At 44.5% G+C, this 25,583-nt stretch overlaps 2 protein-coding genes across 12 annotated transcripts in view; one reads left to right on the forward strand and one right to left on the reverse strand.

Annotated features, from left to right (window-relative positions):
* tcp11l1 (t-complex 11, testis-specific-like 1) overlaps positions 1-25,583 on the reverse strand; it is a 350,112-nt gene that overhangs the window by 201,835 nt on the left and 122,694 nt on the right. The gene's annotated exons all lie outside the window — the stretch shown is intronic.
* Positions 4,547-25,482, forward strand: pax6a (paired box 6a). Of its 10 annotated transcripts, none has more exons than XM_037540459.1 (15): positions 9,033-9,151; positions 9,240-9,400; positions 11,959-12,027; positions 12,283-12,336; positions 13,198-13,227; positions 15,976-16,106; positions 16,621-16,662; positions 16,772-16,987; positions 17,331-17,496; positions 21,973-22,131; positions 22,306-22,388; positions 22,477-22,627; positions 22,974-23,086; positions 23,302-23,443; positions 24,698-25,482. In XM_037540459.1, the coding sequence occupies exons 4-15, from the start codon at positions 12,324-12,326 to the stop codon at positions 24,781-24,783; spliced, it is 1,332 nt and encodes a 443-aa protein (XP_037396356.1). In that variant the 5' UTR covers positions 9,033-9,151; positions 9,240-9,400; positions 11,959-12,027; positions 12,283-12,323; the 3' UTR covers positions 24,784-25,482. The 10 variants fall into 10 exon arrangements, with proteins under 10 accessions (XP_037396352.1, XP_037396356.1, XP_037396357.1 ...); XM_037540460.1 differs by having other exon boundaries at positions 13,204-13,227; XM_037540455.1 differs by lacking the exons at positions 9,033-9,151; positions 11,959-12,027 and adding an exon at positions 4,547-4,967.

The raw sequence follows: 25,583 nt of genomic DNA on the forward strand, positions 1-25,583 counted from the left end.
ACAGAAGCAAGCCTCCAGCATGCTCTCATTCTTCCAGGATCCATATTTCATTCAGTCTGCCTGTGACCGCATGTAATGTGCTGAAGTTCGTCAAGAATGTCAGCAAACAGCTGTCTGTTATGTTATGCTGAGCAGAGGCCACCACTGATTATGCTGTGGCTGACAATTACAAGTCCTCGGTGAGCAGCAAGAAAGTCCTAGTGTTCATTTTGGGCCATAAACCGACATTTTCCTTATATTTTCCCCTCATTTTAAATATCACTTCATGAGCATTTCCTTATTGACCGCCTGCTTCCAGAAACCTTCAGACTGAATAGCACCTACTAAACACTGTACCACTTGCACCCCTTTCACTGTTGCTCAAACCCCTGTTTGAGATGGTGCGTAAACACGGCACCAAACATGGTGATGAACGGCGTAACTGAAGGAGTGATCTAAAGAGGAGACGTGCACACGTCTGACCAAACTGACCGGAGCAGAGAGGAGAAGGTCCGCAGATTGCAGAGGCAGAAACGGAGCCATTTATGGAAAGGAATGCCAGACTGAATAGTTTGCCATCATTACAAACTCATTAGCCAGTCAGGATTTTACAAAAGGGAACTTCTACATGTTGTGCTTCTCTGTTTCTCAGTCATATGATCAGATTTACTGCTCAAGTCCAGAACAGCTGTCCTCCAACTCACTTACACGAAGCTCTTTTTGGGTTCGCTCTCTTAAATATGAGCAGCTCCTGCAGATATAGATCTTTAATTTATTTGATTTTACAACACGAATGTCACATAAACATATTAGACCTTAAAGACATTTCAGGAAAGCACCAAAACAGATGGCTCTTAATTTTTCCCACTACTTTCAGTGAACAAGTGGCTACCAGGCTGGATTCATTTGGTTTGACTGAAAATTATATATACATGTATGTATTCCTTTATATATAAAAGTTCCTTTTATATATAATTTTACACACACACACGTACATACATACATACATACATACATATATATATATATACATATATATATATATATATATATATATATATATATATATATATATATATATATATATATAGAGAGAGAGAGAGAGAGAGAGAGAGAGAGATGTAAAAACTATATTTATAATTTAAAAAATAATGTGCTTATTTAGATAATCATGTTATGTTAATAATATTCATATATGTAGGATGACTCTCTCTCTCTCTCTCTATATATATATATATATATATATTTTTTTTTTTTTTTTTTGCAGTATGAAACATTAAGATTTATATACACTCATAACTATTTATGTAATTATAATTTAACATAGTTTTTACACACACACACACACACACATTATATATATATATATATATATACACACAAACACACATATATACACACACCAATGCAGATTAGGCATCTCTCAGTCTGCACATAAACAATGCTGCCATAATTGGTCTGTTTATCTGTCTGAAAGCCGTAAACGGTGCAGTTACTAAAGTCGTGTCCACCTCTTTCCACCGCGCGCGCGACTCCATCAATCAAACCCAACTCTCTGAACTCCACCAGCGCCGCGTTGTGTCGCGTGTTCGCCACTATCATTTGTTGTGTTACCGTCATCGCGTCCGCTAAAGGCGGTCTGAGCGGCCGGTTTACCGGCGGCCGTCCAGCGCCGCCGTCCCGCTTCCACCGAGGGTCGCGCGGTCAGGAACGGAGCACGGAGCTGTCACTCGTCCGCATGTCTCGCGCCCTCGTTAGCTCTGTGTTTTTTTGCCCCCCCCTCCCCTCCCCATCCCTCCATTCCTCCGTCGCCCTGTACACCCAGCTCCCCTCTCTCGTGGCCAGGAAAAGCCCAAATATGCTCGCGTTATCCATCCGATTGGTTTCGTTATTGTTGCCAGCACGACGCATCAAAATCAATCCCGTCCAAAGTCGTGCTGGCAGCTGTCAATCTCTGGCTTTCTCTCGCTCCTTCGCGTCTCTGCTTAATCTTATCACAGGGGTCAGGGAATAAGAGCAAAGCCCCCCTGACCGTCCACTTCTTGCTTTTTTTATCCAAATGGAGAACTGTGGGCCAAACTAATATACATACAGCTTTACTTCACCCCCACTGCTTCTCAAAGTGGCCGGACTTTCGTTAAGCTGGGCGCTTTGCTGTACATCTGAAAATATGTCCACTCCTGGCCGCTGAGCAGCCTTAATGAGCAGAAGAGCGAGCTTCTGACACACAGGACGAGGCTGTCGACTTTCAGCAAACTGCATCCAGTCAGCCTGAGGGAGTTCAGCTGCTTCGCTCTCTCTGGGCCACAGGAGAGCCAGAAAAACACGCTGGACACTGTCCCTCCAGAGGGTCTCGCTCTCAGAGGAGACGGAGCCGCTCCGGACGGCTGGGCTGGAGCGCTGCAGTGGAAACGCAGCTCAGGCTGGTAGAAGCGCCGGAGAGCTGATCTGTGCGGCACATAAGCGCGTCTTAAAGTTTATAGAGTGAATACGGCGCGCCTGGTGCTCAGAAGCCTGACCGCCCAATCGAGGACATTCCGCGAATCTTCGATTCAAAATCTGTTTCGTTTTTTTTTTTTTCTAAAAAGCAGAATTTATGTGAAACAGATAAAAACCCAGACTGTCCAAATCCAGATGGTGGTGTGTGAGCTTAAAAACTGAGCTGAGAATTACGATGAAAAAGTGGAGATGAAATGAAAACGCATTTAAAAAAAAACTCACAACGTGGAATTCTCAGTTTCAGCAGGAAGGCTCGGCAGCGCGACCGGATTCCAGATTCCAGAGTGTCAGATTGGATTATTTGTTTTCAGAGAAATCTACTTCAGAATGAACGGCCATGAATTTCAAATTAATTTAGAAATTATTTCACGCGTTTCAGCATTAAAGAATAAATAAAAACCCACGGTAAAAATAACAGGAACAATATCACAACATATAAAAAATCAAATGTAAAATATAATAATAATAATAATAATAACAATAATAATAATAATGATATCATACGTTTATATTTAGACGTTTCCGTTTGACAGTGCTTTAATTTAAGTAGATCTAAGTTGATTCTGTGTGTCATAGGGGGCTCCCTCACCCTCCTCTCTCTCTCTCTCACACACACACACACACACTTGGAAACAGAGGGTCGGCGTAGGGGGAAAGCTGGCCGGCCAGATTTAAGTTCACGCCTGATCAGGCACTGAAGAGTGAGTGGGCTGTGTGTGTGTGTGTGTGTGTGTGTGTGTGTGTTGGGGGGGGGGGGGGGTGCAGCACCTGGCCGGTCTTCAGGATCTCCAACCCGGCTTTCTGACTGACAGCCTGATAAGCGGGCCGAGGCCGGCCAGACATCTCCACGAGCCCTGCTGCTCTTCTCAGGCTCCAAATCAGCCTTAATTCACCCCCTCCCTCCCCCTCCATCTCCACTTCAACAGGGTCAAACATTTTGCGCAAAATAACGCGGTTTATTCAACACTGAGGCCTACTGACTTCTACCTGCTTCCTCTGGAAAGAAGAGCCCTCCAGGACCACCAGGGTCCTCTCTGAGCTCTAATGCGAGCATGCAGTCTGAATCTCTCTCTCGCTCTCTCTCTCACACATTACAGATAGATAGATAGATAGATAGATAGATAGATAGATAGATAGATAGATAGATAGATATGCACACTCACTGGCTTGACTATGTTTCTACCCAGCTCTTCAATAACTGCCCTAAACATCTCCTGAACAAACCAACTGCCTGAGCATTTACACACCTAAACGTTCCTATACGTAAACAGATAAAACAGGAATAAATCAGTGGTTTTGAATCTGTCCGCTAAACAACTTGTTGCCGCAGGAAGCAGTCAGTTACAGGTGGTCTGGCAGGTGTAAGAGTCTGTAAGCGTGAGTGTTTATTGCATTTCAAACTCACATGGCCAGTCATCCAAAATACACCAAAACAGTCCTGAGCTCACTCATTACAACCAGCATGAGGACAGCAGACGGCCTCCACACGTCCAGACAGGGTCACTCATCACACTGCCCGAGATACGAAGAATGAGAGAGGTCAGATAAAAATAATAAAAGAACACAAAAACTTGGAGAAAGGAATCAAAACGTTAAAATCGGGTCTAAGCAGCGATGCTGCGATATCGTCGTCTCTCGGAACAGAATATTTACTTAATAATTCACTTTTTCAGACCTGGCAAAAAAAACCCCCAAAAAAACAAACAAACAAAAACAAAACAAATGAGAACGGCGGGACACTGCACACCGGATGCGACCGCAGCGAGTGATTTATTTATTTATTTATCTGACTGGTTTATTTATCCGTTCACTTATTAATGGATTTTCCCGTGAAAACCTACAAGTTGGGATTGGGAAACAACCGCTAATAGGCCTTTATAAAGGGTCATGTGCGCCGCGCGCTCACTCCATTGGCGCTCCTCTTCCTCTTCCCTGTTAGGTGGTGCGCGGAGGTGGGGGAGGGGGGGAGGGGGGGGGGGGTGTGATGGATGTGACGTGGCCCGTCACTCCAGCCAATCACTGCCAGAGTTGAGGATAATATTAAGGGAAAGTTGGACTGGAAGACGGAGGCCGTCTCTTTCTCTCTCTCTCTCTCCCTCACTCTCTCTCTCCCTCTCTCTTTTCTTTTTCATTTTTTTTTTAAGTGGAGGAAAAAGTCCCCTTTCCGTCGCCGTCTCACGCGCGAGGTTTCCCAACCGCGCGCGAAGGAAACACGAGAGCTCAATTCAGGAGGAAGCGCAGGAGAGGAGGCTGGACAGCGAGCTAGACCTTCTTCTCCTTCTCCTCCTCTTGCTTTAGCGTCGAGAAGTTCCACGCGCAGCTCGCTGGACTGGATATTACCCACTCGGGGGAAGGAATAGTTTTGTGAAATTTCTCCAGAGGCGTTTTTTTTTTTTTTTTTTTTCCCCGCGCGCCCTTGCTCTGGGATCCGCGAGCCCGCACACACATGGTCCGGCTGAGGGGGACTCTGAGCGCGGACGCAGCCTAAGGTGAGCTGGTGGTTTGCGCTTCTCTCCTTCACGCACATGAGCAGGAAAACAGGTGCGCGTGCCAGACGCGAACAAACAAAGCTTTAGCGCACGTGCAAACGAGACCTTCCAGTCAAGATGACCTGAAAACGAAACTAATGAGAAAGTGGCGCTAAATTCGCAAAACGGCGTCGCTAAATCGGCCTCAAAAAACACGACAATCTCCAACTGTCCACCGCAAAAAAGCCCCAAAAGCAGGCGCCTTGTTTACACTGGCCCGCACAAGATCAACAGCCTGTTTAGTTTATTACGTCATTTGAAAATTAATATATATCATAAAGCCCATAAGAGGTTCGCACGCGATCGTCTCCGACGCGAGGCGAGTCGTGCTGTTATTACAGGGCGCTAAGTTAAGAGGAGCGCGTTTACGTGCGTTATTCAAATACACAGTAAAAGCCAACTGCTTAACATTTACGACTATTTTATCGTTTTATTTTAATGCACGTGCTTCGGAGGCTCATTTACCGTTTTTTAAAAATTGTTCGTCACCAGTAACGCGCCATTCTGCACGCTAGCTGCCCCTTATTAAAGCCGTAAATGGTTTAAGAGGAGATTTTAGTCATGCAGTTGGAAACTGAGACCGTAAACTTTAGCCCTAAATGCAGATTACACGGTTCATAAACGCTGTCACAACTGCGGCACGTCAGGTTATTGGGATCATTCATAGCGCACAATCTTTCACTGGAAGCCACCAACATAAAACAGCAGGCGTGTTACAGCACAGCCCAGGATAAACCTCACCACGTCCAACTAAAACCCCGCTGCCCAGCACAGCGCACAACGAACATGCTTAGAATTTAAGGGAACGTGTTGATATTGTAACAGAAAACAAAAGCCCTCACCAAACGCGTCGGCCGTAAAACCCAATGCCACCTTACTACGTAACCCAACACGTCCTTGCCTTACAACTCAACATACATCTAACCACATAATCAGGCGCGTTACAGCAGTTAAAACAAGCCCAGATGGCCAGTCCACACACAGCTAAGGTGAGGATCATTACCACCCATTAGTCCACCGCTACCGCACTTTCTTACAGCCTAATGAAATGGAATAATGTGTGACTTTGCTCATTTTTTGGATAAATGGACGGCGATCGTGGCGCCAGGCGAGGTGCCATTGCACACCAGGAGGAAAAAAAAAAAGGAAAGAGAGAGAAAGAGAGAGAGTTGTTTGGCAGACCCCCTCCCACCCCCACCCCCCCCCAAAAAACAGTCACTGCATGTGTAACAGCGAGCACTCGCCAACTCTACAATTACAGCAAACTGAGACGATAAAGCTCCTTTCACACGTTGACCCCCTTTTCCCCCCTTCACCATATAAATTACTGGCGTTTAGTTATATTCCGTGGTCTCTCTCCCCCTCTCTCTCTCTCTCTCTCTTCTCTTCCTCCAATAATGACGTCAGATGTATTCACCCCAGTCCCCTCCCCTTGTTATTATTATTTTTTTTTCTTTCTGAGAAACTTGAGAGAGAGAGAGAGAGAGAGAGAGAGAGAGAGAGAGAGAGACGCCCTGAGAGCGTTTTGCCGGAGGGAAAATAGCGACAAGATTAGAGTCTCTCTTTTTTTTATTCCAGTGCCAGGCTGCTAATCCGAGTTGGGCTAATTGATGGAGGCGCTTTCTCCAGCCCATCCGAGCGAGGCAGAACCCCCCCCCCCCATCCCCCACCCCCCAAAATAAAAAACAAACAACTAAACAAATATTTCATTTCATTTCGACCCTAAAAACCACAAGTTTCTGCTCTGAACGAAGAGCCAGGTGTGGGCAGACTGGAGCGCTGGACGTCCGTGGCTGTAGATCCAGTTCAACCCCGGAGGAATAAGAATAAAACAACAGGTTCCACAGCCGCTCAGCCAATGAGCGCGGAGGAGAGAGGATGTCAGTGCGGCTCGGTGTAGGTGGGAACGCGGTGGTGATGGTAAAAGGTCTGCACGCAAAATTACACACCGTTAAAGTGAGTTGCAGGCGAAGAGCCACCGCGGACTCCAGCGCGAACGCAATGTCGTCCTGACTGTCGCGTAAACCGGCCTCACCTCAGCCACACGGCTGCGTCGACGTGGCTGTGAAGAGAAATAAACAACGAAACAAGCCGCTTTAAGAAACAAACACCACGGTCAGAAGTTCTGAAAAGAGGCCTGCCAGGACAAAACACGGCAAACTGGATGTAAACACATGTAAATTAAAAAAAATGAAGGCGTCTAAAAGGGTTTCTTTGCAGGAGAACCACTTCTGGTTCCCTTAAGAACCTTTCAGCGTACGCCTCTTTGCAGAACCTCTTTATTTATTTACTTATTCTTTGTTAAAGTCACATTTCAAAGCTCAGGAGAACCTCACGCATCATGCCAAGGTTCCATCTATGGAGAACACTTAATGCGAGGTTTCTCAAGCATGGTTCCGAAGGGAACCAAAAGAGGTTCTTCGCTCAGAGAGGAAGCCGAAAAGAGTTGCGTAAATATTGGTAAACAAAGAAAGTAAATAAAACACGCGAAGGTGGTTTGGTCCATGGGCGTCTGTCTAAGAAGGCAAACGAGAGCGCAGGACAGGAGAAGCGCCCGAACAGATAAGCGCGTGCGTCCGCGGGGTTGCAGTCCGGGCCGCGCGGACAGTGGGGCAGCTCATTATCGGCCTCCCCCATTCACGCGGGCTTTGAGCGCGGGGAGCTGCTCGGCAGAGCCGTTTGTCTCCTCCTTTGTGCTTATATTGGGGAATGCAATGGTTGTCAGAGCTCTTATTCACTTTCGCCATAGTTTATTGATGAGCTCTGACTTTTCTTTCTTTTCTTCTTCTTCTTCTCCGGCACTTTTCACACGTCAGAGAGCCCGAGTCAAGTCTACGCAGCCACACACAACTTCATTTGTGCTCAAAACATTTCGCACCCCCCGCTCTCTATTCCCTCTAGACTGCCCCTCTATGCCACACTCGCACAACTTCATTTGTGCTCCAACACAATTTTAGCCCCCACTCTCTCCCTCTCTCTCCCTCTCTCTCTCTCTCTCTCTCTCTCTCTCTTTAGACGACCCCACCATGCCACACTCTCTTCTCTCTCTCTCTCCCACCCCCCCTCCCTCCCTCCCGACTCCATTTCACACACCCCGACCCGGAATCTATTCCTTTCCAACAAATGAGTGGGACAGGCCTGAGCTGGGAGAGGGGCTAGGGGTGCATGCATCCCCAAACAGAGGCGCCGAGGGGTTGCTTTGGGGTTTACCGAGCTGTGCACTAATGCCCAAGCAATCAGCACATGTAGTTTGGAGTGTCTGGCCATGCTGGTAAAGGCCTAATGATATTTTTATTTACGCTCGCGCTCTCGACACCCCCCCCCCTCCTCCTCCTCCTCAGCAGCGAGCAACTTGCTCCAACTTCTTTTCTCTTTCTCCCCTTTTCCCCAGTTAAACATGGTGAACATAGTATGGGGTTCAGTCGTTAAAAGAGCAACGCAACACGCCGGAAACAAGGTTGGCGTTTTTTTTTGTTTGGCAAACCGCAACGCGCGAGCGTGCTTAGGTACTAATTACGCGGCGGCGCTTCTGGAAAAACTCTGAAACGGCTTTCACAGAACACAGAAACGAACGGCAACATTACATTTCTGACGTTTTTAGGCGCTCTTCATCACGAGAAAACCCGAAAAACAACACCGACGACACGAAATAGCTGCTTCACAAATGGCGCACGGTTTACTTTAAAACGCACACTTTCATTTTTCCCCCTCCACCTTTTCCCACGGCGGAGCCCCCCACCGTCCACCAGCGCGCTGGAAAAAAACGAGCTGCGAACAGTGTGGGAGAGAGAGGGAGAGAGAGAGAGAGAGAGAGAGAGAGAGAGAGAGAGGGGAGAGAGAGAGGGCAGCATTCGCGCATTTGCATGCGTGCATTAGGGTGATTTAGTGCAGTGCAGTCGGAGCAAGGCTGTAGCTGGACCCCTGGTTCCCCCGCGTGCGTTTGCCCGCGCTGCGCTGGTGCAAACTAGGTGGAGGGGGGTGGGGGGTGGTTGGTGGGGGTGGTGGTGGGTGGGTGGGGGGCAGGAGGAAGTGTTTGGCTGGGAGATGATGAGATGATGACAGAGGTCAGAAGAGGAGTGGAAGGGAGGCACAGAGCAGGAGAACACACATTAATGCACGAGGAGCACCATCGCCAGCCAGCATAGGTGCTCCATCGTTCTCTCTCTCTCTCTCTCTCTCGCCGCCGTTCATCCCACTTTTATTGCCAATCTCTGTTTCCCTTCCTTCCCGCAGGGATTTCTCTTTTTCTCCTCGACGCCAATTGGAAACTATAAAAGGACAACAGAAACTACTCCGAGGAAGCTCGTCCTCTCCTCGCCCTCGTCTGTTTATCCGGCAAAGCAGAAGCGCTAAGGAGGAGCCGCAAACCACGGAGCCGAACATGCCGCAAAAAGGTGAGTTCACGGTGTTGCTCTGTCTCGCTTTTTGTGCACTTGTTGTAGGGAGAGCGTCAGGGCTGCTGCGAGTGGGCAACATTGCCTCGCCTTCTCTTCAACACTCCTCAAAAAGTAAACGCGCGACCGCTAAGCTCAGCGCTCAGCTCTCAGCCGCAGGCGTTTGACCCTCTGCGACAAAAGCGCAGAACTAAAAACGAAAAATAAATCCTGAAGTTGTGGTTCCGCGCGGGCTTGGTCTGCAGGGCCGAGGCTCGAGACACCTCGAGCTCCTTTGCTCTAAAGCAGCGTCAGTTTTAGGACGCGCTCTGCCCGCTCGGTATCTGCCCGTTTTAAATGTGGAGTTTTTTGCGTTTAACGCAATTTTTTATTTAAAAAAACAAACAAACAAAAAAAAGTAAAAAAGTTTGAGGAAGGCCAAGCGCGCGATGGACAGCAAGCCAGCCACACACACACACACACACACACACACACACACTCTTTCTCTTTCACACACACACACACACACACACGGAAAAAAGCCGTGAACTTGATGTGGTTCCGCTCTTAATTTGATGGAAACGCGCTGATTTCTACCAACATTATTAATCGCTTAGAACTGTTAAACTTTCACGAAAACCTTCAGCTTCATTCTGGGCCCACGGAGCGAATTACCCAGGCACGAGTAAATTATCAGTGAAAAACTAAAATTATTTAAACCGCATTTTAAAAATATTTGTAAAAATTATAGAATCATTCGCCAAATTCTTCATCTCTATTTTCCCCAGAAATTATGCTTGACCAAAGTTCGCAAAGCAAAGTTTCCTGAAATAAAATGCAGCACAAAATGTTAATGATTTATCATTACAATGAATTAAATTGTCAAACTGCAGCTCCTATAAAACTGTAGCGATTTAAAAATATATAAATAATATTTACAAATAAAATAAAAATCTAAAACGTTTCATCCTCAGCGCTAAGATCGGACACTCCAGGCCCACGCTTGCAGTTCTAGGATGTTATTATTGCTAAAAATACCGTTTCTGCGCGTGTGAATGCGCCGGTAGTAAAGCCCTAAAGCCTGGAATAAGCGCGTTTAATTAAGGGGCTTGACGCCGCACATTAGAGCGCGTAAAATGCAGATTAGGCCTCGCCATTAAAACACATCATTAACTACAGAGGAGCATGCAGGCTAAGACCCGCATCACCCAGACCAGCAGGACCAAGAAACAGCGCCACTTTTGCTTTTTTTTGCGTCTCAAAAGTAGCAAACATTTTAACTTATATAATTAATAGATTTTTAACTTATATAATTAATAGATTTCTTTCAATGGCTTTCAATTTAATTAATGTATTTTTAAATTTTTATTTCAAACTAGGCTGCTAATAAAATCGTTACCTGACTAAGTTAAAAAAAAAATGCAAAAAAAAAAAAAAACAAACAAACAAAAAAAAAACTTGCGCGCGTTTTGAAACACGTGCACGCGCGCACGGCCCGGCGCTCGCTGTATACATTTATTTGCGAACACGCACTGTAAATACACACACAGTCCATCTGCTTTAAAAGGGAAAAATAAAAAAGCAGGGGAGGGGAGGAGGGAGGGATGGAGGGAGGCTGGGGGGGGGGGGGGGCAGAAAGAGAGAAAATCAAAGCTGGGACTATTTTTCTTCAATGGCCTCCTTTTCCTCAAATGTACTGAATGGGCTCTTTAATGCAATTGTCTTTTACCAATTGAGCGCCCCACTGCGCTGTTGTAGCGCTTTTTTTCCAGCCCCTAACGACACATACCAGCAACACAATTACGCCCGAATACTTATACGAAGAAATTACTTTTCTATGTCGCGCGCCAATAAAAAATAAATAAATAAATAAAATAAAATAAAATCAACCAACCGTTGGGGTAAACGGGCAGCGGGTCAAGGCGAGCTGCGCTGGCTGTGTTGGGGAGAAGGGGGCGATGAGATGGGTGTAGGGGGAGTTTTTCTGACATGGGGAGGTGGGGTGGTGGTGGTGGGGGGGGGGGGTCTTTCCCTTCAGCTCTTTGTATCTTCTCAGAGTTGTTGGTACGTTTAGTTGGAAGCTGTGTAGCTAGTTAGGGAGCCCCGGGTTTTACTCTCTGGGTTTTGGTGTCGAGGCAGAATAGGAGGCATTGTTCACATCCAGCGGCCTTTGTTTGGCGGCCTTCACCCCCTCCTGCCTTCACTTTTACGGAGCAGCCAGGCGAGGTAGACAGCGTGTGGCACCACAAGAGTGGATCTGAAGTGCAGAAAAAGAGTAGCCTAGTCTCCCCCCACCTCCTCCAAACCACCAGCACCAGCACCACCACCACCCACCCACCTCCCCAAACCTCCCAACCCCAACCCTGAAAAGCAACCCCAAGGTTTGTCCCCGGCGAAGTGACCGAGCCATAGCTACGCACAGCAGCTACGCGAGTGACTAGAAGACCGTGCACAAACTCTGACCGACCTCCCCCAGTCCTCCCTGACCCGTGCACAACAGCAGTGTTGTAGGTGCAATGCAATGAGACATAACCCTGGCTAGAGAAGGTGTACTAATAAAATGTTCTGCTTTGTCCTAGGGAATTATTAACTAGTGTGACGCAGATGAGTCTATAAATTGTTTTAAGCGGACAGTCAACAGTTTCCAGGCAAGTTTAACCCGCTGGATTATCTGAAACTACACTTTGTGGAGACAGTACTTGCTGTGCTCAGAGCATCCTGCACTGATTAACCAATGTCCGTAACGTTTCTGCACACATATAGCACAAGAGCTAAAACCATAAATAAATTAAAAAAAAAATTCACTATCAAACTCAAAACATTTCAAATGCAATACATTTTACTCCTTAGAAGAGCCGTCACATGAACACTGACCATGGCTATTGTTTCTTTATGACTAATAGAGTACTATAACCGGACCACGTGGGAGTCTGGTGTAGCTTCCATGATGCAAAACAGTAAGTGGAGTTTTTCTCTCTCTCCCTCTCTCTCCCTCTCTCTCCCTCTCTCTCCCTCTCTCTCTCTCTCTTTATGTTGTTGTTTGATTTATCCGTGTGTTTATTTATTTATTATTCGCTTTCACGTTTCCTCCCGATGTGTTTTGACGTGAGCGTGTGACGGGCGTCTAGACGTGTGTTAGTCGAGCCAGTGCTACAGTGGTGTCAGGGTGTGGCAGGCGCCAAAACTTTTTTTTTTTTTTTTTTTTTTTGACAAGCTCATTTCCAATCAGGCAGAAGAGGCACGCGCTAATCCATGTATTGCTTACATGTGTGACTTCTTATTACTGTTTATCTTCTCAAAGCGGGGTCAGGGTCATAAAATAAATAAATAAATAAATAAATAAATAATAAAAGTCCCGAGCTCCAGAGAAAGAGGCGCGCAGTTCCCACTTTAAAAGCCTCTTCGTCTGTATAATGTAGACGTGTGGGACTGGCTTACTGCACTGACGCTGGCGTTAACTGCCGGTGCACTCAGCACGCAGACGTTTGAGCGTGTTTCTGAAAGGATGTGGGAGGAGAAAAAAAAAATGACAGGACTTCTGCTTTTTCTTATTTATTGATTGATTGATTGATTGATTTATTTATTTATTTATTCATTTTTGTTGTGCAGTGACTAAAGTGAGAATAAACACTGCTGCTTGAAACATTTCCCCACATCTGAGAGAGAAAGAGGAAAAAAAAAAACAGCACATATGTCGACGGGATTGTTTAATTAATGGGCTACATATGGAGAGATCAGAGGCTGTGAAGATATGATTATCAGTATCATCTCCTTGGCAGGATAACAATAAACCAGACATATTTTTTCTCTTAATGCTGGACAAGAGGTGTATGACATCTGTAACGAAGGTGTGTTGAATGTCATCATATCCTTTATTTTATTGTTACTTTTATTTCTTATTATCCCCCCCCCAACGTAACATCTTCATTTACTAACATGGACAACATTGTTTACGTTGTTTATTCCATCTGTTGGTTCACTGTACATCAGCATCATCTGACAGACCACGGACAGACCATACGTTTAAAATCTGGGTCAGCTGAAGAGCGCAGGACGAGGGTCAGCCTCTCTCACCTCACAAAGACCACCAAATATATGCGTATATAAGTGGTTGTAGCACACATCACTCAACGCACGCGCCACGAAATGCGTTGGAACCACTTTAAAACAAGACTCTCTTTAGAAAGGGCTCATGAAACTGTATTATCAATGGTTATTAATGAGCTATTAAGCATTTATAACACATAAACAAGGACGAGTGACCTGTTTGTCTGCCCAGCAGATCTTCAAACCTCATATTTCGAGCTTGCTGTGTCTTCAGCATCAGTCAGCGCTAAACCGTCATATTCATGTTCATCAGGTATGACAGCCCGTTTTATGAACGCGTTATAACTGCTTATGAATGGTTAATCACGCGTTTATGGCCTAATCTCTTAACAAACCCGTTTTAAACCATTCAGAAACCCGTTATGAGAGTGGTCCCGTTTTAAAGCGCTACCGCGGTTTTATTTAGACCCTCATTATTTACCGACTGAAGGGAAGATGGTGATGAACTCGGCTTTGATCTCCTGCGTATTTACGCGCGCGCGCTCGAAGGTCACGGCTGGCTCTCCCAAGCCTTCACGCTAATAACACTCCTGAGTGTATATCTCCAAATTGACACCATATGTCTCGCCCGCTCATTGATTAGACGCGGAATACAGGGCGCGTTAATTATCGCCACTGGGGACTCGTAGTGATTAAGACGTCACCTTCGGGGAGAAAGTTGGGGTTTTATGTCCTAATCTGTGCACTGGCGCGGTCAAAACGGCCCGACTTACTTATTAATTTACTTATCTATCTGTTTATTTCGGAGGAGGGAGCCATAAGGGACGCGTGGTCCCCAGAGCCAATACGTCTCCAGTATGCTTATCCTCGCTGACCCCTCCGTAGAGGGGAATAAAAGGGGACAATTGATTTTACTCTAATCCTGAATTAAGCCCCCCAAAACGACATGGTGATGGATGGACTGTCCTCTGGCCACGTTACAGTGGGTTTTGTCCAGGCTGCAGTTAGGCCAGAAACCTGAACGCGTCCACTGGCGGTGCGTCACATTTCAAAACGCCTAGTCGCAACGCAAGAGTCCAGATTTGCGCTGATTTATTTACAATTGCGCGGCGCAAATCCACGCACGCACGAGCCCAAAGGAACAGTAGCTACTCTTTAAGTCTGGCCTGCATGCAATATTGTTCAGGTTCAGGCTCATATGTGTATATATATACATACATAATCCTATAGGCCTGTTTATTTATCGTGCCCGCGCGTTCGCTCCAACTGCGTAAACACAGGCTCTAAAAAAAGTGTCACTTTTAATATACTATAAAGCCAAGCGCGTCCCCGTGAACGTGCCCGCGCCGCCCCCCCCACCACCACCACCACCCCCCAGCCCCTCCGGCTACCTTAAAACTGAAGCTTCCCCCCCTGGAAGGCTAAATGAGTGGAGTCCAATGGAGTCTGAGCGCTCTCCAAATGCGGACAGAAAGCCTCGTTTTTATCATGCTACCATTTGTCGTGGCGATGCGGGGTTCACGAGCAGAGCCGTGACAGGAAGTGACATGGCCTGCCACGAGCGCTCGGGCTCATCTTTTCAATTAGCCTTCCGTGCATGATCCGGGGCGACTTCCGCCCATTTCCAGAAATTAAGCTCAAACTTGACGTGCAGCTAGCTTTATTTTAAAGACAAATGTCAGGCAGGCTCATCATATTTTTTTTTCCTCCCCTTCTTCTATATTTGGAGCTTATTTATTGCTAAGGAGCTCGCGCTCCTGGACTCCATTTAACGGGAGGCGTCGCGGGGAAGGGGTCTGAGAAGTAGGCAGCGAGGGGAAGCCGCAGCACCGGGGCTTTCTCTGGGCTTTCTGGGGTTTGGGCGGCTGAGTTCAGGTTGGGCGCCTTTGCTCTTTATTATTATGAGTATTATTATTATTATTATTGATATTATTATTATTATTATTGCTATTTAACGGGGCTTTTTTTGCTCGTTTGCTGGAGCCGCCTGCGGTTGTTGAGGGGAGGAAAAAGTCAGCTTGGACTAAAAGGGTTCCAGAGGCGCGTTTGGTGCGATTTAAAGTTTGACGCGATTTAAAGTTGCTCTCCTTGGATGGAGGCTGTGGGCAGCGTTTAAGAAGCGGTTACTATAGAAGGCGAACGCCAACATACAGCATCGACGCCGCCTGATCCGGGTTAGGACTTCACAGGGTGTGCAAAGATGCGCAAAAACCCGAGGTTGGAGATGAGGATGAGGCTGGTGGCGCAGAGACGCGTTATCCCTCAGAGCAGAAGGCGTTAGCGGATAGTGACCCTCCGAGCACATCTGGAGGAGCGCCTGACGGACTGGAGAGCGCAGCTCGCTATGAGCCTGACTTGTGGGGAGATTTCATTTTGACCCGTTTATAGGATTTTTTTTTTGTTTAATTGCATGACGACATTTCTTTTCTTTGGCACAGTGACCACCGCGCTGCGCCGCGGACCTTGCTGAAGTGTTGAGCGCTGTTTGTGGGCCGTTGTGTGTGCTGACCGCCAGGTAACTCGGACGCTCTCTCTCTTGTCCTGTCCAGGTCACAGCGGGGTGAACCAGCTCGGCGGAGTGTTCGTGAACGGCAGACCGCTGCCGGACTCCACCAGGCAGAAGATAGTGGAGCTCGCGCACAGCGGCGCGCGACCCTGCGACATATCCCGGATCCTGCAGGTCAGTGGACAATGCAGACTGCACTCGTTTAACAGTAATGCTACGACTCATCATTATTACCACTATCATTATTATCATTATTGTTATTACTACTTTTGGTCTAATGCAAAGCGCACCATAATAAAACGCAGAACTTTCGAGAAACGTCGATATTTGAGATGTTTTCGTTTTTCTGTCGTGCACTTGTCCGTTTTGAGTCTCTTTTGATTAGATTTATTCTGTTAACATCTTTTTTTTCCTTTTATTTATGCCAGTAAAGCGCGTGGACTGTCAATATCTACTGTGGAAAACTGTATGTGGAAATAAATAACCTTTGAAATTACAGTCGCAATTGGCTCGGTGTCCTGGCAGATCCACCCAATGCCATGTCCCAAAACATCCCAGTCGATTCGTCTTAACGCATTAAAAAAAAAAAAAAAAAAAAAAGAAAAGGAAAGAAAAGGAAAGAAAAGGAAAGAAAACGTGCATACAGAGTTTCTCGTACCACTGAAGGTATATATTTCTTGTGTTATAGACCCAAGCTGATGCAAAAGTCCAAGTGCTGGACAATGAAACCGTAAGCTTATCATTGTTTGGACGCTTTACACATAACATTCCACGCGCGTTTGAAATTAATGTCATGCGATTTTCTCTGTGTGTGTGTTTGTTCTTTGCCCCCCGCCCAGGTGTCCAACGGCTGCGTGAGTAAGATCCTGGGCAGGTACTATGAGACGGGCTCCATCCGACCGCGCGCCATCGGAGGCAGCAAACCCCGAGTAGCCACTCCCGAGGTGGTCAGCAAAATCGCCCAGTTCAAGAGGGAGTGCCCGTCCATCTTCGCGTGGGAGATCCGGGACAGACTGCTGTCAGAGGGCATCTGCACCAACGACAACATCCCGAGCGTGAGTTTCAGCAAGCACGCGCGAGCGGGTGGCACTGAGCGCGCGAGCGTGAGAGCCCGCGCTGCCTCTCTCATGCCAGGCTCGGCGCGACCTTGAACGAGACTGCAGCCTAGAATCGATCCGCTGTCTGTTCCAAAACAGACTCGATTTATTTCATTATTTATTTCTTTTGCTGAGCCTGGTTTGTTTTTTTTTCTTTTGTGCGAGCGCTCTGGCATTCGCGCCCGGGCAGTGCCACTCAGGTCAGCCGTTTCCAAGAGCCCAGAAAAAAATGCCACTTCTACATAATGAGACGTGCCCGAGCAATGCGATGCCATCCCGTGTCTTCGCTCTCGTCTTTCAGGTGTCATCCATAAACAGAGTGCTGCGCAACCTGGCGAGCGAAAAGCAACAGATGGGCGCAGATGGCATGTATGAGAAGCTGAGGATGCTGAACGGACAGACGGGGACATGGGGCACCCGGCCGGGCTGGTACCCCGGAACCTCCGTGCCAGGACAGCCCAATCAAGGTAGGACGGTGCTGCGCTTTTCATTAACGATTAGTGTTCCAGCGCCTTCTTTAAGATGCCTTCTCACGCTCTGCACCACTATTATTATTATTATTATTACTATTATTATTATTATTATTATATTCCTGAAATAAACACTCTTTTTGTTATAAGGCATTATAACACATTTACTAGCGGTATTATGATTATTATTGTCGTATCATGATGACCACTGCTGTTGCTATTTCTATAGAATATTTTAAGCGTTGAGATTGGAATATGGAAGAGCCCTGATTATCCGCGATATTACAATGTTATAGAACGTTATAGACGACTAATTACGTAATGTTACACTATATTAGCAATTTATAGACTGATCAATCAAAAAAAAACAACAAACAAACAAAAAAAAAACTAAAGGGGCTGTTTGACTTACAAACGGAAAATATGTGGACAATAAATAAATAAATAAATAAATAAATAAATAAATTTAAGTAATCTGTTTACAGCGGACAGAAATTAATTTAAATGATATAAAAACTGGACTGAACTGTCAGCAGTCGATCTTCAGTAGAAGTCAGTGTACACTGACTATTTGTTTATATATATATATATATATATATATATATATATATATATATATATATATATATATATATATTTAAAAATTGTGGCATAATTAAATTACGCTCACACAACTGAGTGCGGAGCTGCAGATGACCATTTTTCCACCAATTACTGACCACAGTGACACAGCTACGCTCCTCAGAAAGCAATCTAGTCGATAGAAATCAATCAGCCTGTTGTTAGTCTGACCCCACGAGGGGTGCGTTCTGAGTTGTTGCGTGTTTTCAATCTGCATTTTGTCACTTGCCGCCCCCCCCCCCCCCCCCCCCACCTGCCTGTATTCTGTATTGGGGGGGGGGGGGTAAAGAGAAGTGCGGATATCTGTACAAAAGGATGTTTCTGTCACGCGTTAGAATTTGTTATGGGAACAGTGCTGTGGCTGTGTAATTGCTCATTAGAGAGCGTTTTGTATCTCATTAAGGCGACATGAATGAGCGTCGAGCTGCAGAGAGACAGCAGCTGCAGAAATGCTCGCGGCTCCCCCTCATCACCAATTACACGTCACTCTATAAGAGCACTGCGCAGGAGGAACATCTACAGAACGCTGTCTAATATCTGTCTATTAAACCCCTGACCCATTCACGGTGACCGCACAGCAATTAGCACCGGACTACAAAACGTCCTGCTCCTTTATAAGAGCTGGAGAGTTTGCGGAAACCTCGACAGCGTCATTTAACCCCATCAGTCCATAAAGGTGACGTTCAGTCTAATCCGGAGAGGCTCTGTCTGGTTACCAGTAGAGTTCCCAGACAAAAAGTTTGTGAATAGTTGAGAATAAAGTTTATTTTCAATCAAAACAAGTTCAGGGATCTTCATTATGAGCATGTTTACGTCTTTATAGGCTGTTATAATGTTATAGTGAATCAATCTAGGGCCCCCATCAATGATGGTTACCAAAAAAAAATCTCTCAGGGTTGCAGGGTTCATCTTAAAGTGCGTCTATATCCCTTAACACGTTTCCTCCGCGGGCCCATTTCTATTTTTATACGAGTAAAAGGACGGAGGAGTCCATTCCCCCTCTCTCCCGCACACGCAGGGCAGGGCGAGGTCCCCGAGGAGGACAAACATGGTCTCAATCTGATGACTGTCACGTCAACACTGAATAAAACAGTGGATTCATTTGGACTGACAGCAGCCTAAAAGAGAGACAACTCAGTCTTAATGAGTGGACTTCAAGCTCCCTCTCATTGACCAGTCAGAGCGCCTGCCCCCTTTTTTTCCCTCCTCTGCTTAAAAGCTCTGAAGACAAGCCATCCATGGAACTTTTTCCTACTTGCTTTTTTTTTTTAAATAGAGGTCCCTGCATGTTTGGACCGGGTCCCGAGCCGCTGAAAGATATAGCAATTGTTGTATTTGCTTCAGTTGCCTCTATTGAGCAGTGATTTTATTTTCCCACAGGCAAATCCAGTGAGAGTTTTTAGGGTCGGCTGATAAGAGGACAGAGATTCTTTCTTTTTAAACAGATTATCTCTCACAGATTAGGGTATAGAGCACATTTAAACTGTAAACTAAAACACCCTGGGTATTAGGGGAGCTACAATGAAACAGGCCACTGCAGATCGAGCTGCAAGCTTTATACTAAGTATATTATTTAGGGGATCGGCTAAATAAGACATCGGTTAATTTGTTATAGCTCACTATAAATATGTAATTACACAAAATCTAATCTCGAACAATATGTGCAACATGGGATTTAGAGCGAAATCTATAGCTTTGCTGCAGGCATCAAACAAAGATAACATGCATATTATTTCATCCATCAAATAAGACATCGGTTAATTTGTTATAGTTCACTATAAATATGTAATTACACATTTAAGCTCTAATCTGGAACAATATGTACAACATGGGATTTAGAATGAAATCTATACCGTTGTTGCAAGCAAGCATCAAAGATAACATGCATATTATTTCGTCTATTTCCAATACAAGACGCTATCAAATAAAGCATTAATTGATTTGTTATAGCTCACTATAAATATGTAATTACACATTTAAGTTCTAATTTCAAACAATATGGGATCTAGAAGGAAATCTACAGCCTTGGTGCAAACATCAAAGATAAAATGTATAGTATTTAATCGATTTGCAATAAGAGGCCCTATCAAATGAGATTCATTTCTTATAGTTCATATATATATATATATATATATATATATATATATATACACACACACACACACACACACACACACACACACACACACACACACACACACACACACACACACACACACAGTGAACTATAAGAAATGAATGTCTCATTGGATAGTGCCTATATATATATATATATATATATATGATCTAGAATGAAACAATCAGGCTGAGCTTTATAATGCAGCATTATACAAATAAAAATGTACATTTTCAGCTCTCGTGGTCAATATATGGCACTACCAAATGAAACCTGACCTAATGAATTATAGTTCACTATCTAAATGTAAGTACACATACAGTTTAAGTTAATATATTTTATTTACTGCTGTAGAGAAAGAATAAAAAACTTGTTTGCAAAGTTTACTAACTCTATTGCTCCACAGCTCAGTTGAGCTGAACTGCAAGCCATTTCCCTGCCTATGAGTCCGACTGTAAGAGTGCAGTAAAAGTGTGCAGCTCAGTCGTGACCTATAAGGCAACATTGCTCAATATAAGGGTTTTAATTGAGCGCAACGATGTTACACTAGTTTGCACCAACGCAGCAGGTTAAAGCATATCGGCTCCCAGTCGGCTCCGCTGTCCCCTTTTCTCTCCCTAACAACACTCTGCTCATTGAGAGTGTTTCATTCACGGCGCTTTTCTTCTTGTGCTGCCTATAGAAGGCATAAATCCTATGTGAGGCTGAACGGGGCAGCCTCGGGGACAGTGATTAATGATGGTCGTGCATAAAGGTTAACACACACTGAGCTGAAAAGGTCTGTTGACTGAAATCCTCGTGCTACAATGAGGGCCGCTGCAAAGCTCGCGAGAATCCTTTTGTGGCCTCCCTTCAATTGTGTCTTCACACTTCTAGCCATGAAAGTTTGCCATCCCTCCCCAGAGCGAGTGTTTTAACACTGGCTAACTCTCTGGGCATTGTGTGGCTGTGAAAGCATCCCCTTCCATTCAAGGATTGGTGCTGGCTACCTCAATGGGCCTTCAAACGGCCATATGGTATGGAGCCATAGGCTGTGTGGAAGAAGCTCACTCATTGCGACTGAAGATGCTGAAGTTTTAAAACATTTCACTGGGCTAAGGTGACCATTTTTTTGTCACTAGCCCATAAACACCCCCCACTCCTTCACGCACACCTCCCCCAGGCTTGGCAAAAGCTGGTGCACGGTGCTAAAAGCTCTGAGCAACGAGGCTGCTGCACTTATTTCCCCACATGAGCTGTTTTTTTTCAGGGGGCCTATGAAAAAAGCTATTTTATTGACATACACATCAATGCACTTTGTGTCAATATACTGTATAAATGCTTTACATATAGGGTTAGGGTTAGATATATATATATATATATATATATATATATATATATATATATATATATATATATATATATATATATATATATATATACACACACACACACACACACACACATTTAGATGACTTACACTTTTAGATATTTATTTTTATTATTAATTAAGCAATTTGGTTTCAATCATATCTTTTTTTCAGTTTTCTGCTGTTATATTTTAACCATGATTCACAAAAAAAAAACACAATATATTCAGACTAACTTAACTTTTTGTGCTTATGTTCATTCTAAACCGCTTAATTGGCACATATGAACAGCAAATTGCAACTTCAGTCAACATGTCAAACTGAAAAGCCTACAGCTGTTGATTTTAGCCTATAGATTTCCAATCTATTCTTGCTTTCCTCTGACAGACGGCTGCCAACAGTCAGATGGAGGCGCCGAGAACACCAACTCAATCAGCTCAAATGGTGAGGACTCAGAGGAGGCCCAGATGAGACTGCAGCTGAAGAGGAAACTGCAGAGGAATCGCACTTCTTTCACGCAGGAACAGATAGAAGCACTAGAAAAAGGTACGACAAGACGACGACACCATCAATAGTCCCATTAGGGCGTTAAACGCTCTGACCGTCACATCCGGCCTAGGGTGTGTTTGGATAAAGGTTCTGATAAGTGGCCCACAAATAGTCCAAATACCGCATTTAGCCAACTCTTAGTAATTTCTCGTGGCACTGATGTGGTTTCAGAGTTTGAAAGAACGCACTATCCAGACGTTTTCGCACGGGAGAGACTTGCTGCGAAAATCGACCTACCTGAGGCCAGAATACAGGTGAGCCGTCCAAACCCGTTAAACACTTCTAATGATTCTAATAGCGAATGACATGGTAAGTGGGTTCTAACAAGCGCTGCTCTTCCAGGTGTGGTTCTCAAACAGAAGAGCGAAGTGGAGGCGAGAGGAAAAGCTACGAAATCAAAGACGACAAGCCAACAACTCCAGCAGTCACATACCCATCAGTAGCAGTTTCAGCACAAGCGTCTATCAGCCAATCCCTCAGCCAACCACACCAGGTCAGTGAAGTAAAACATGAATAATAATGAATTGACTACATTCTTAAAAATAAAGGTTCCTGATTGGTTCTTGGCCTGGCCAAAAAAAATAATAGTTACAGGTATAGAACCTGAACACTACGTAGAAGGTCTTTACGCTCACACTTATAAAGACTCATGGATTGAAGGTTCTTTAGGGAATCAAAAGTGGTCCTTCTGTGGCATCGCTCCAAAGAACCCTTTGTGGAACCACTGTTTTTTTTTTTGCTTGTCCCAAGATCAAGTGGATTTGCATTGTTATCAGGACATCAATATCAATTTTATTACTATTCTAATCAAAACCTCTCTTTGCTTGTCCTTTCAACAGTGTCCTTTACTTCAGGCTCCATGCTGGGACGGTCAGACACAGCCCTCACAAACACATACAGTGCCCTACCGCCAATGCCAAGCTTCACCATGGCCAACAACCTGCCTATGCAAGTACGTCTTTCACCGCACAGCACTGCACCAGTCCAAACGCTTTGTGTGAAGTGAGGATTAATAGCCAGAGAGCAGTAATCACTCTTAATTGCAGCCTTATGCAACTTCCATTTCATTCTCGGTTTGTGATGTTGTTTGAGTATCTGATGAATTGAGGCATAAGTGTTACTGACATCTGCCCATCTCTTTTAAACCACCCCCTCACCAAACCACAGGCAAGCCAGACCTCGTCCTACTCCTGCATGCTACCAACCAGTCCCTCGGTGAATGGGCGGAGCTATGACACATACACACCCCCTCACATGCAGGCGCATATGAACAGCCAGTCGATGGCCACCTCGGGCACAACCTCAACGGGTAAGCTTTTCCTCCCTCCCCCTCCCCCACCTCCCAACCCAGAGAGGGGAAAAAAGGCAATTCAAGACAGAAGTAGGCTACCATCAATAATGCATGGGGGGCTGAAACACCAGTAAAAATGCTGTTACTATGGGAATACATTCATTTCTCTAGCTGACCTATTTAATGTGGTATAGTGTGTTTGGAAACATGCCACTTCTTATTGTCGGTGTAATAACAAAAATGTTGTAGTTCCAAAACAGTAACTCTTTATAGTAGAAAACATTGGTTAATGTAATATATACCCCCCCCCCCCCAAGTCATTTGGCCTATTTCTATAGGTCGGTCATATAAAATGTCCGTGCAACATATTTAACACATATAAAAAGTCGGAAGTCAAATTTCATGTTTTATTGATTTTCTATGTGAAATTAAGTTAACAGATTGTCTGACAGGGAAGAAACTTAAATACGGCATTTTTCAGCAAATCAAAACCTCGTACCTCCAGAACGGTGACTTTACAGCAGGAGGAAAAAAACCTACTTTACTTTTAATGCAAGTGAATGGAACCAGACTTTTTTCCAAGTCGTTCATCTTTCTTTTGTTTTTTTACACACAACATGAAGGACTACAGACATGTCAAAAACGGAGATACGAGGTTCTGTTCCAACAGCAGTGAGATATTAATGCATGGTTGCTACGAATTTGCCGAATTGAAAATATTGGAAAAAGTAAAACTTTAATTTAATTTTCCCCGAAATGTAAAATTCAGCAATTGAACTTATTTTCACATGAAAATTCAACAAAACGTCATTTGACCAGGGCGACTAAACTTTTGCATTTGACTGTAGATATAAAAGAGTTACAGAAGATTTTCTTACGACTGTCAAAGCAGAAACATGCATCTCTGAAACGGTAAATTTAATATAAGCAAATACAGGGAGACTTTATTTTATTTCTATTGTTCCATCCTAAAATCTTCACGTAATCTCAAGGCAAGCCTGCAATATTCAAATTGTGTGGAAAACAAATGAAATATCAAAAATAAAGCTTTGTGGTTTTGCTGCGACGGCAACAATGTGTCAAATTTGCTGTTTGAACAATTAAATAAACCTCAGGTTTCTAGAAATCTCAGTGTGGCTCCAGACTGCAATAGAAGGCACCAGATGCCATTGTTACATCATAATTAGAACTGAAAATGGGGTTTTATGCAAATCAACTTCTACGAATTCAGCATTATTTCTTATTTCCTCCTTTATTTGTTTTGTTGTGCAGGTCTAATCTCGCCTGGAGTGTCTGTACCGGTACAAGTGCCAGGCAGTGAACCGGACATGTCCCAGTATTGGCCCAGATTACAGTGAGGGAGCAGAGGAGTGGACGGGGAGCAGGCTGCGCCTCCTGGCCTCCTCCAGCTGCAAGGCAAAGCTCTTCATCAGTATTTCACGACACTACAAGGGAGAAGGGAGGCTAAAAAGGACCCGTGTTCTTTTGTACTGGGATAGTGCCACTTCTCTAGCGTTCCTTGGACACAAAGACTTGAAGAAGAATCAAAAGAGAACGGACTCGATGTAAAGTGCCCTGTGTTATATCGTTAAAAAAAAAAAAAAAAGAAAAGGAAAAAAAAAAAAAACGAAGAAAATCTGTTTTCAGTTTCCAGTCATTTTGATGTATTTGTAAATGGCCAATTGTATGTTATGACACAAAAAAATGAACAGCTGTGGATGGACAGTCAAACCACGTCGATCTTGCATCTGTGGAAGGAACAACATTCATGCAAGCTTTTTCTGCCATGCTTCTTTTTTTTTTTGTTTTGTTTTTTCCTCATTATCGGTTGATATCAAGAACTTCTGAGCATCTTTGTAAAGCTTGTGGACCTGTAGTAACAAAAAAAAAACAAACAAACAAAGGCAATCATGACTATACACAGTTTACAAGAAGCCAATTCATTTGTTTCCAAAGCTTGCTGGCAGAAAAAAAGTCTATGTGGAAAGCTTCGAATGCTGAATCGGAAATGAAAAAAAAAAGAAAAAGACAAAAAAAAAAAACCTTTTGGTAACTTTGGTAAAAACAGTAGGTTGTGTCTTCGATATAATTCAATTTTGTTTATGTCGAAATGTAAGTATTTGTCTTCCCTAGAAGTCTCCCAGAACAATTTCTATAA

The sequence above is a fragment of the Pygocentrus nattereri genome, chromosome 8, assembly GCF_015220715.1.
Source record: "Pygocentrus nattereri isolate fPygNat1 chromosome 8, fPygNat1.pri, whole genome shotgun sequence".
NCBI lineage: Eukaryota > Metazoa > Chordata > Actinopteri > Characiformes > Serrasalmidae > Pygocentrus > Pygocentrus nattereri.

Bases quoted from the DNA above. Each gene is read 5' to 3' on its own strand.
- pax6a (XM_037540455.1), top strand. The intron at 12,337-13,197 runs GTAAGTGGAGTT...CTCTTAATGCTG, and splicing joins AGCTTCCATGATGCAAAACA to GACAAGAGGTGTATGACATC. The intron at 23,087-23,301 runs GTACGTCTTTCA...ACCAAACCACAG, and splicing joins CCAACAACCTGCCTATGCAA to GCAAGCCAGACCTCGTCCTA.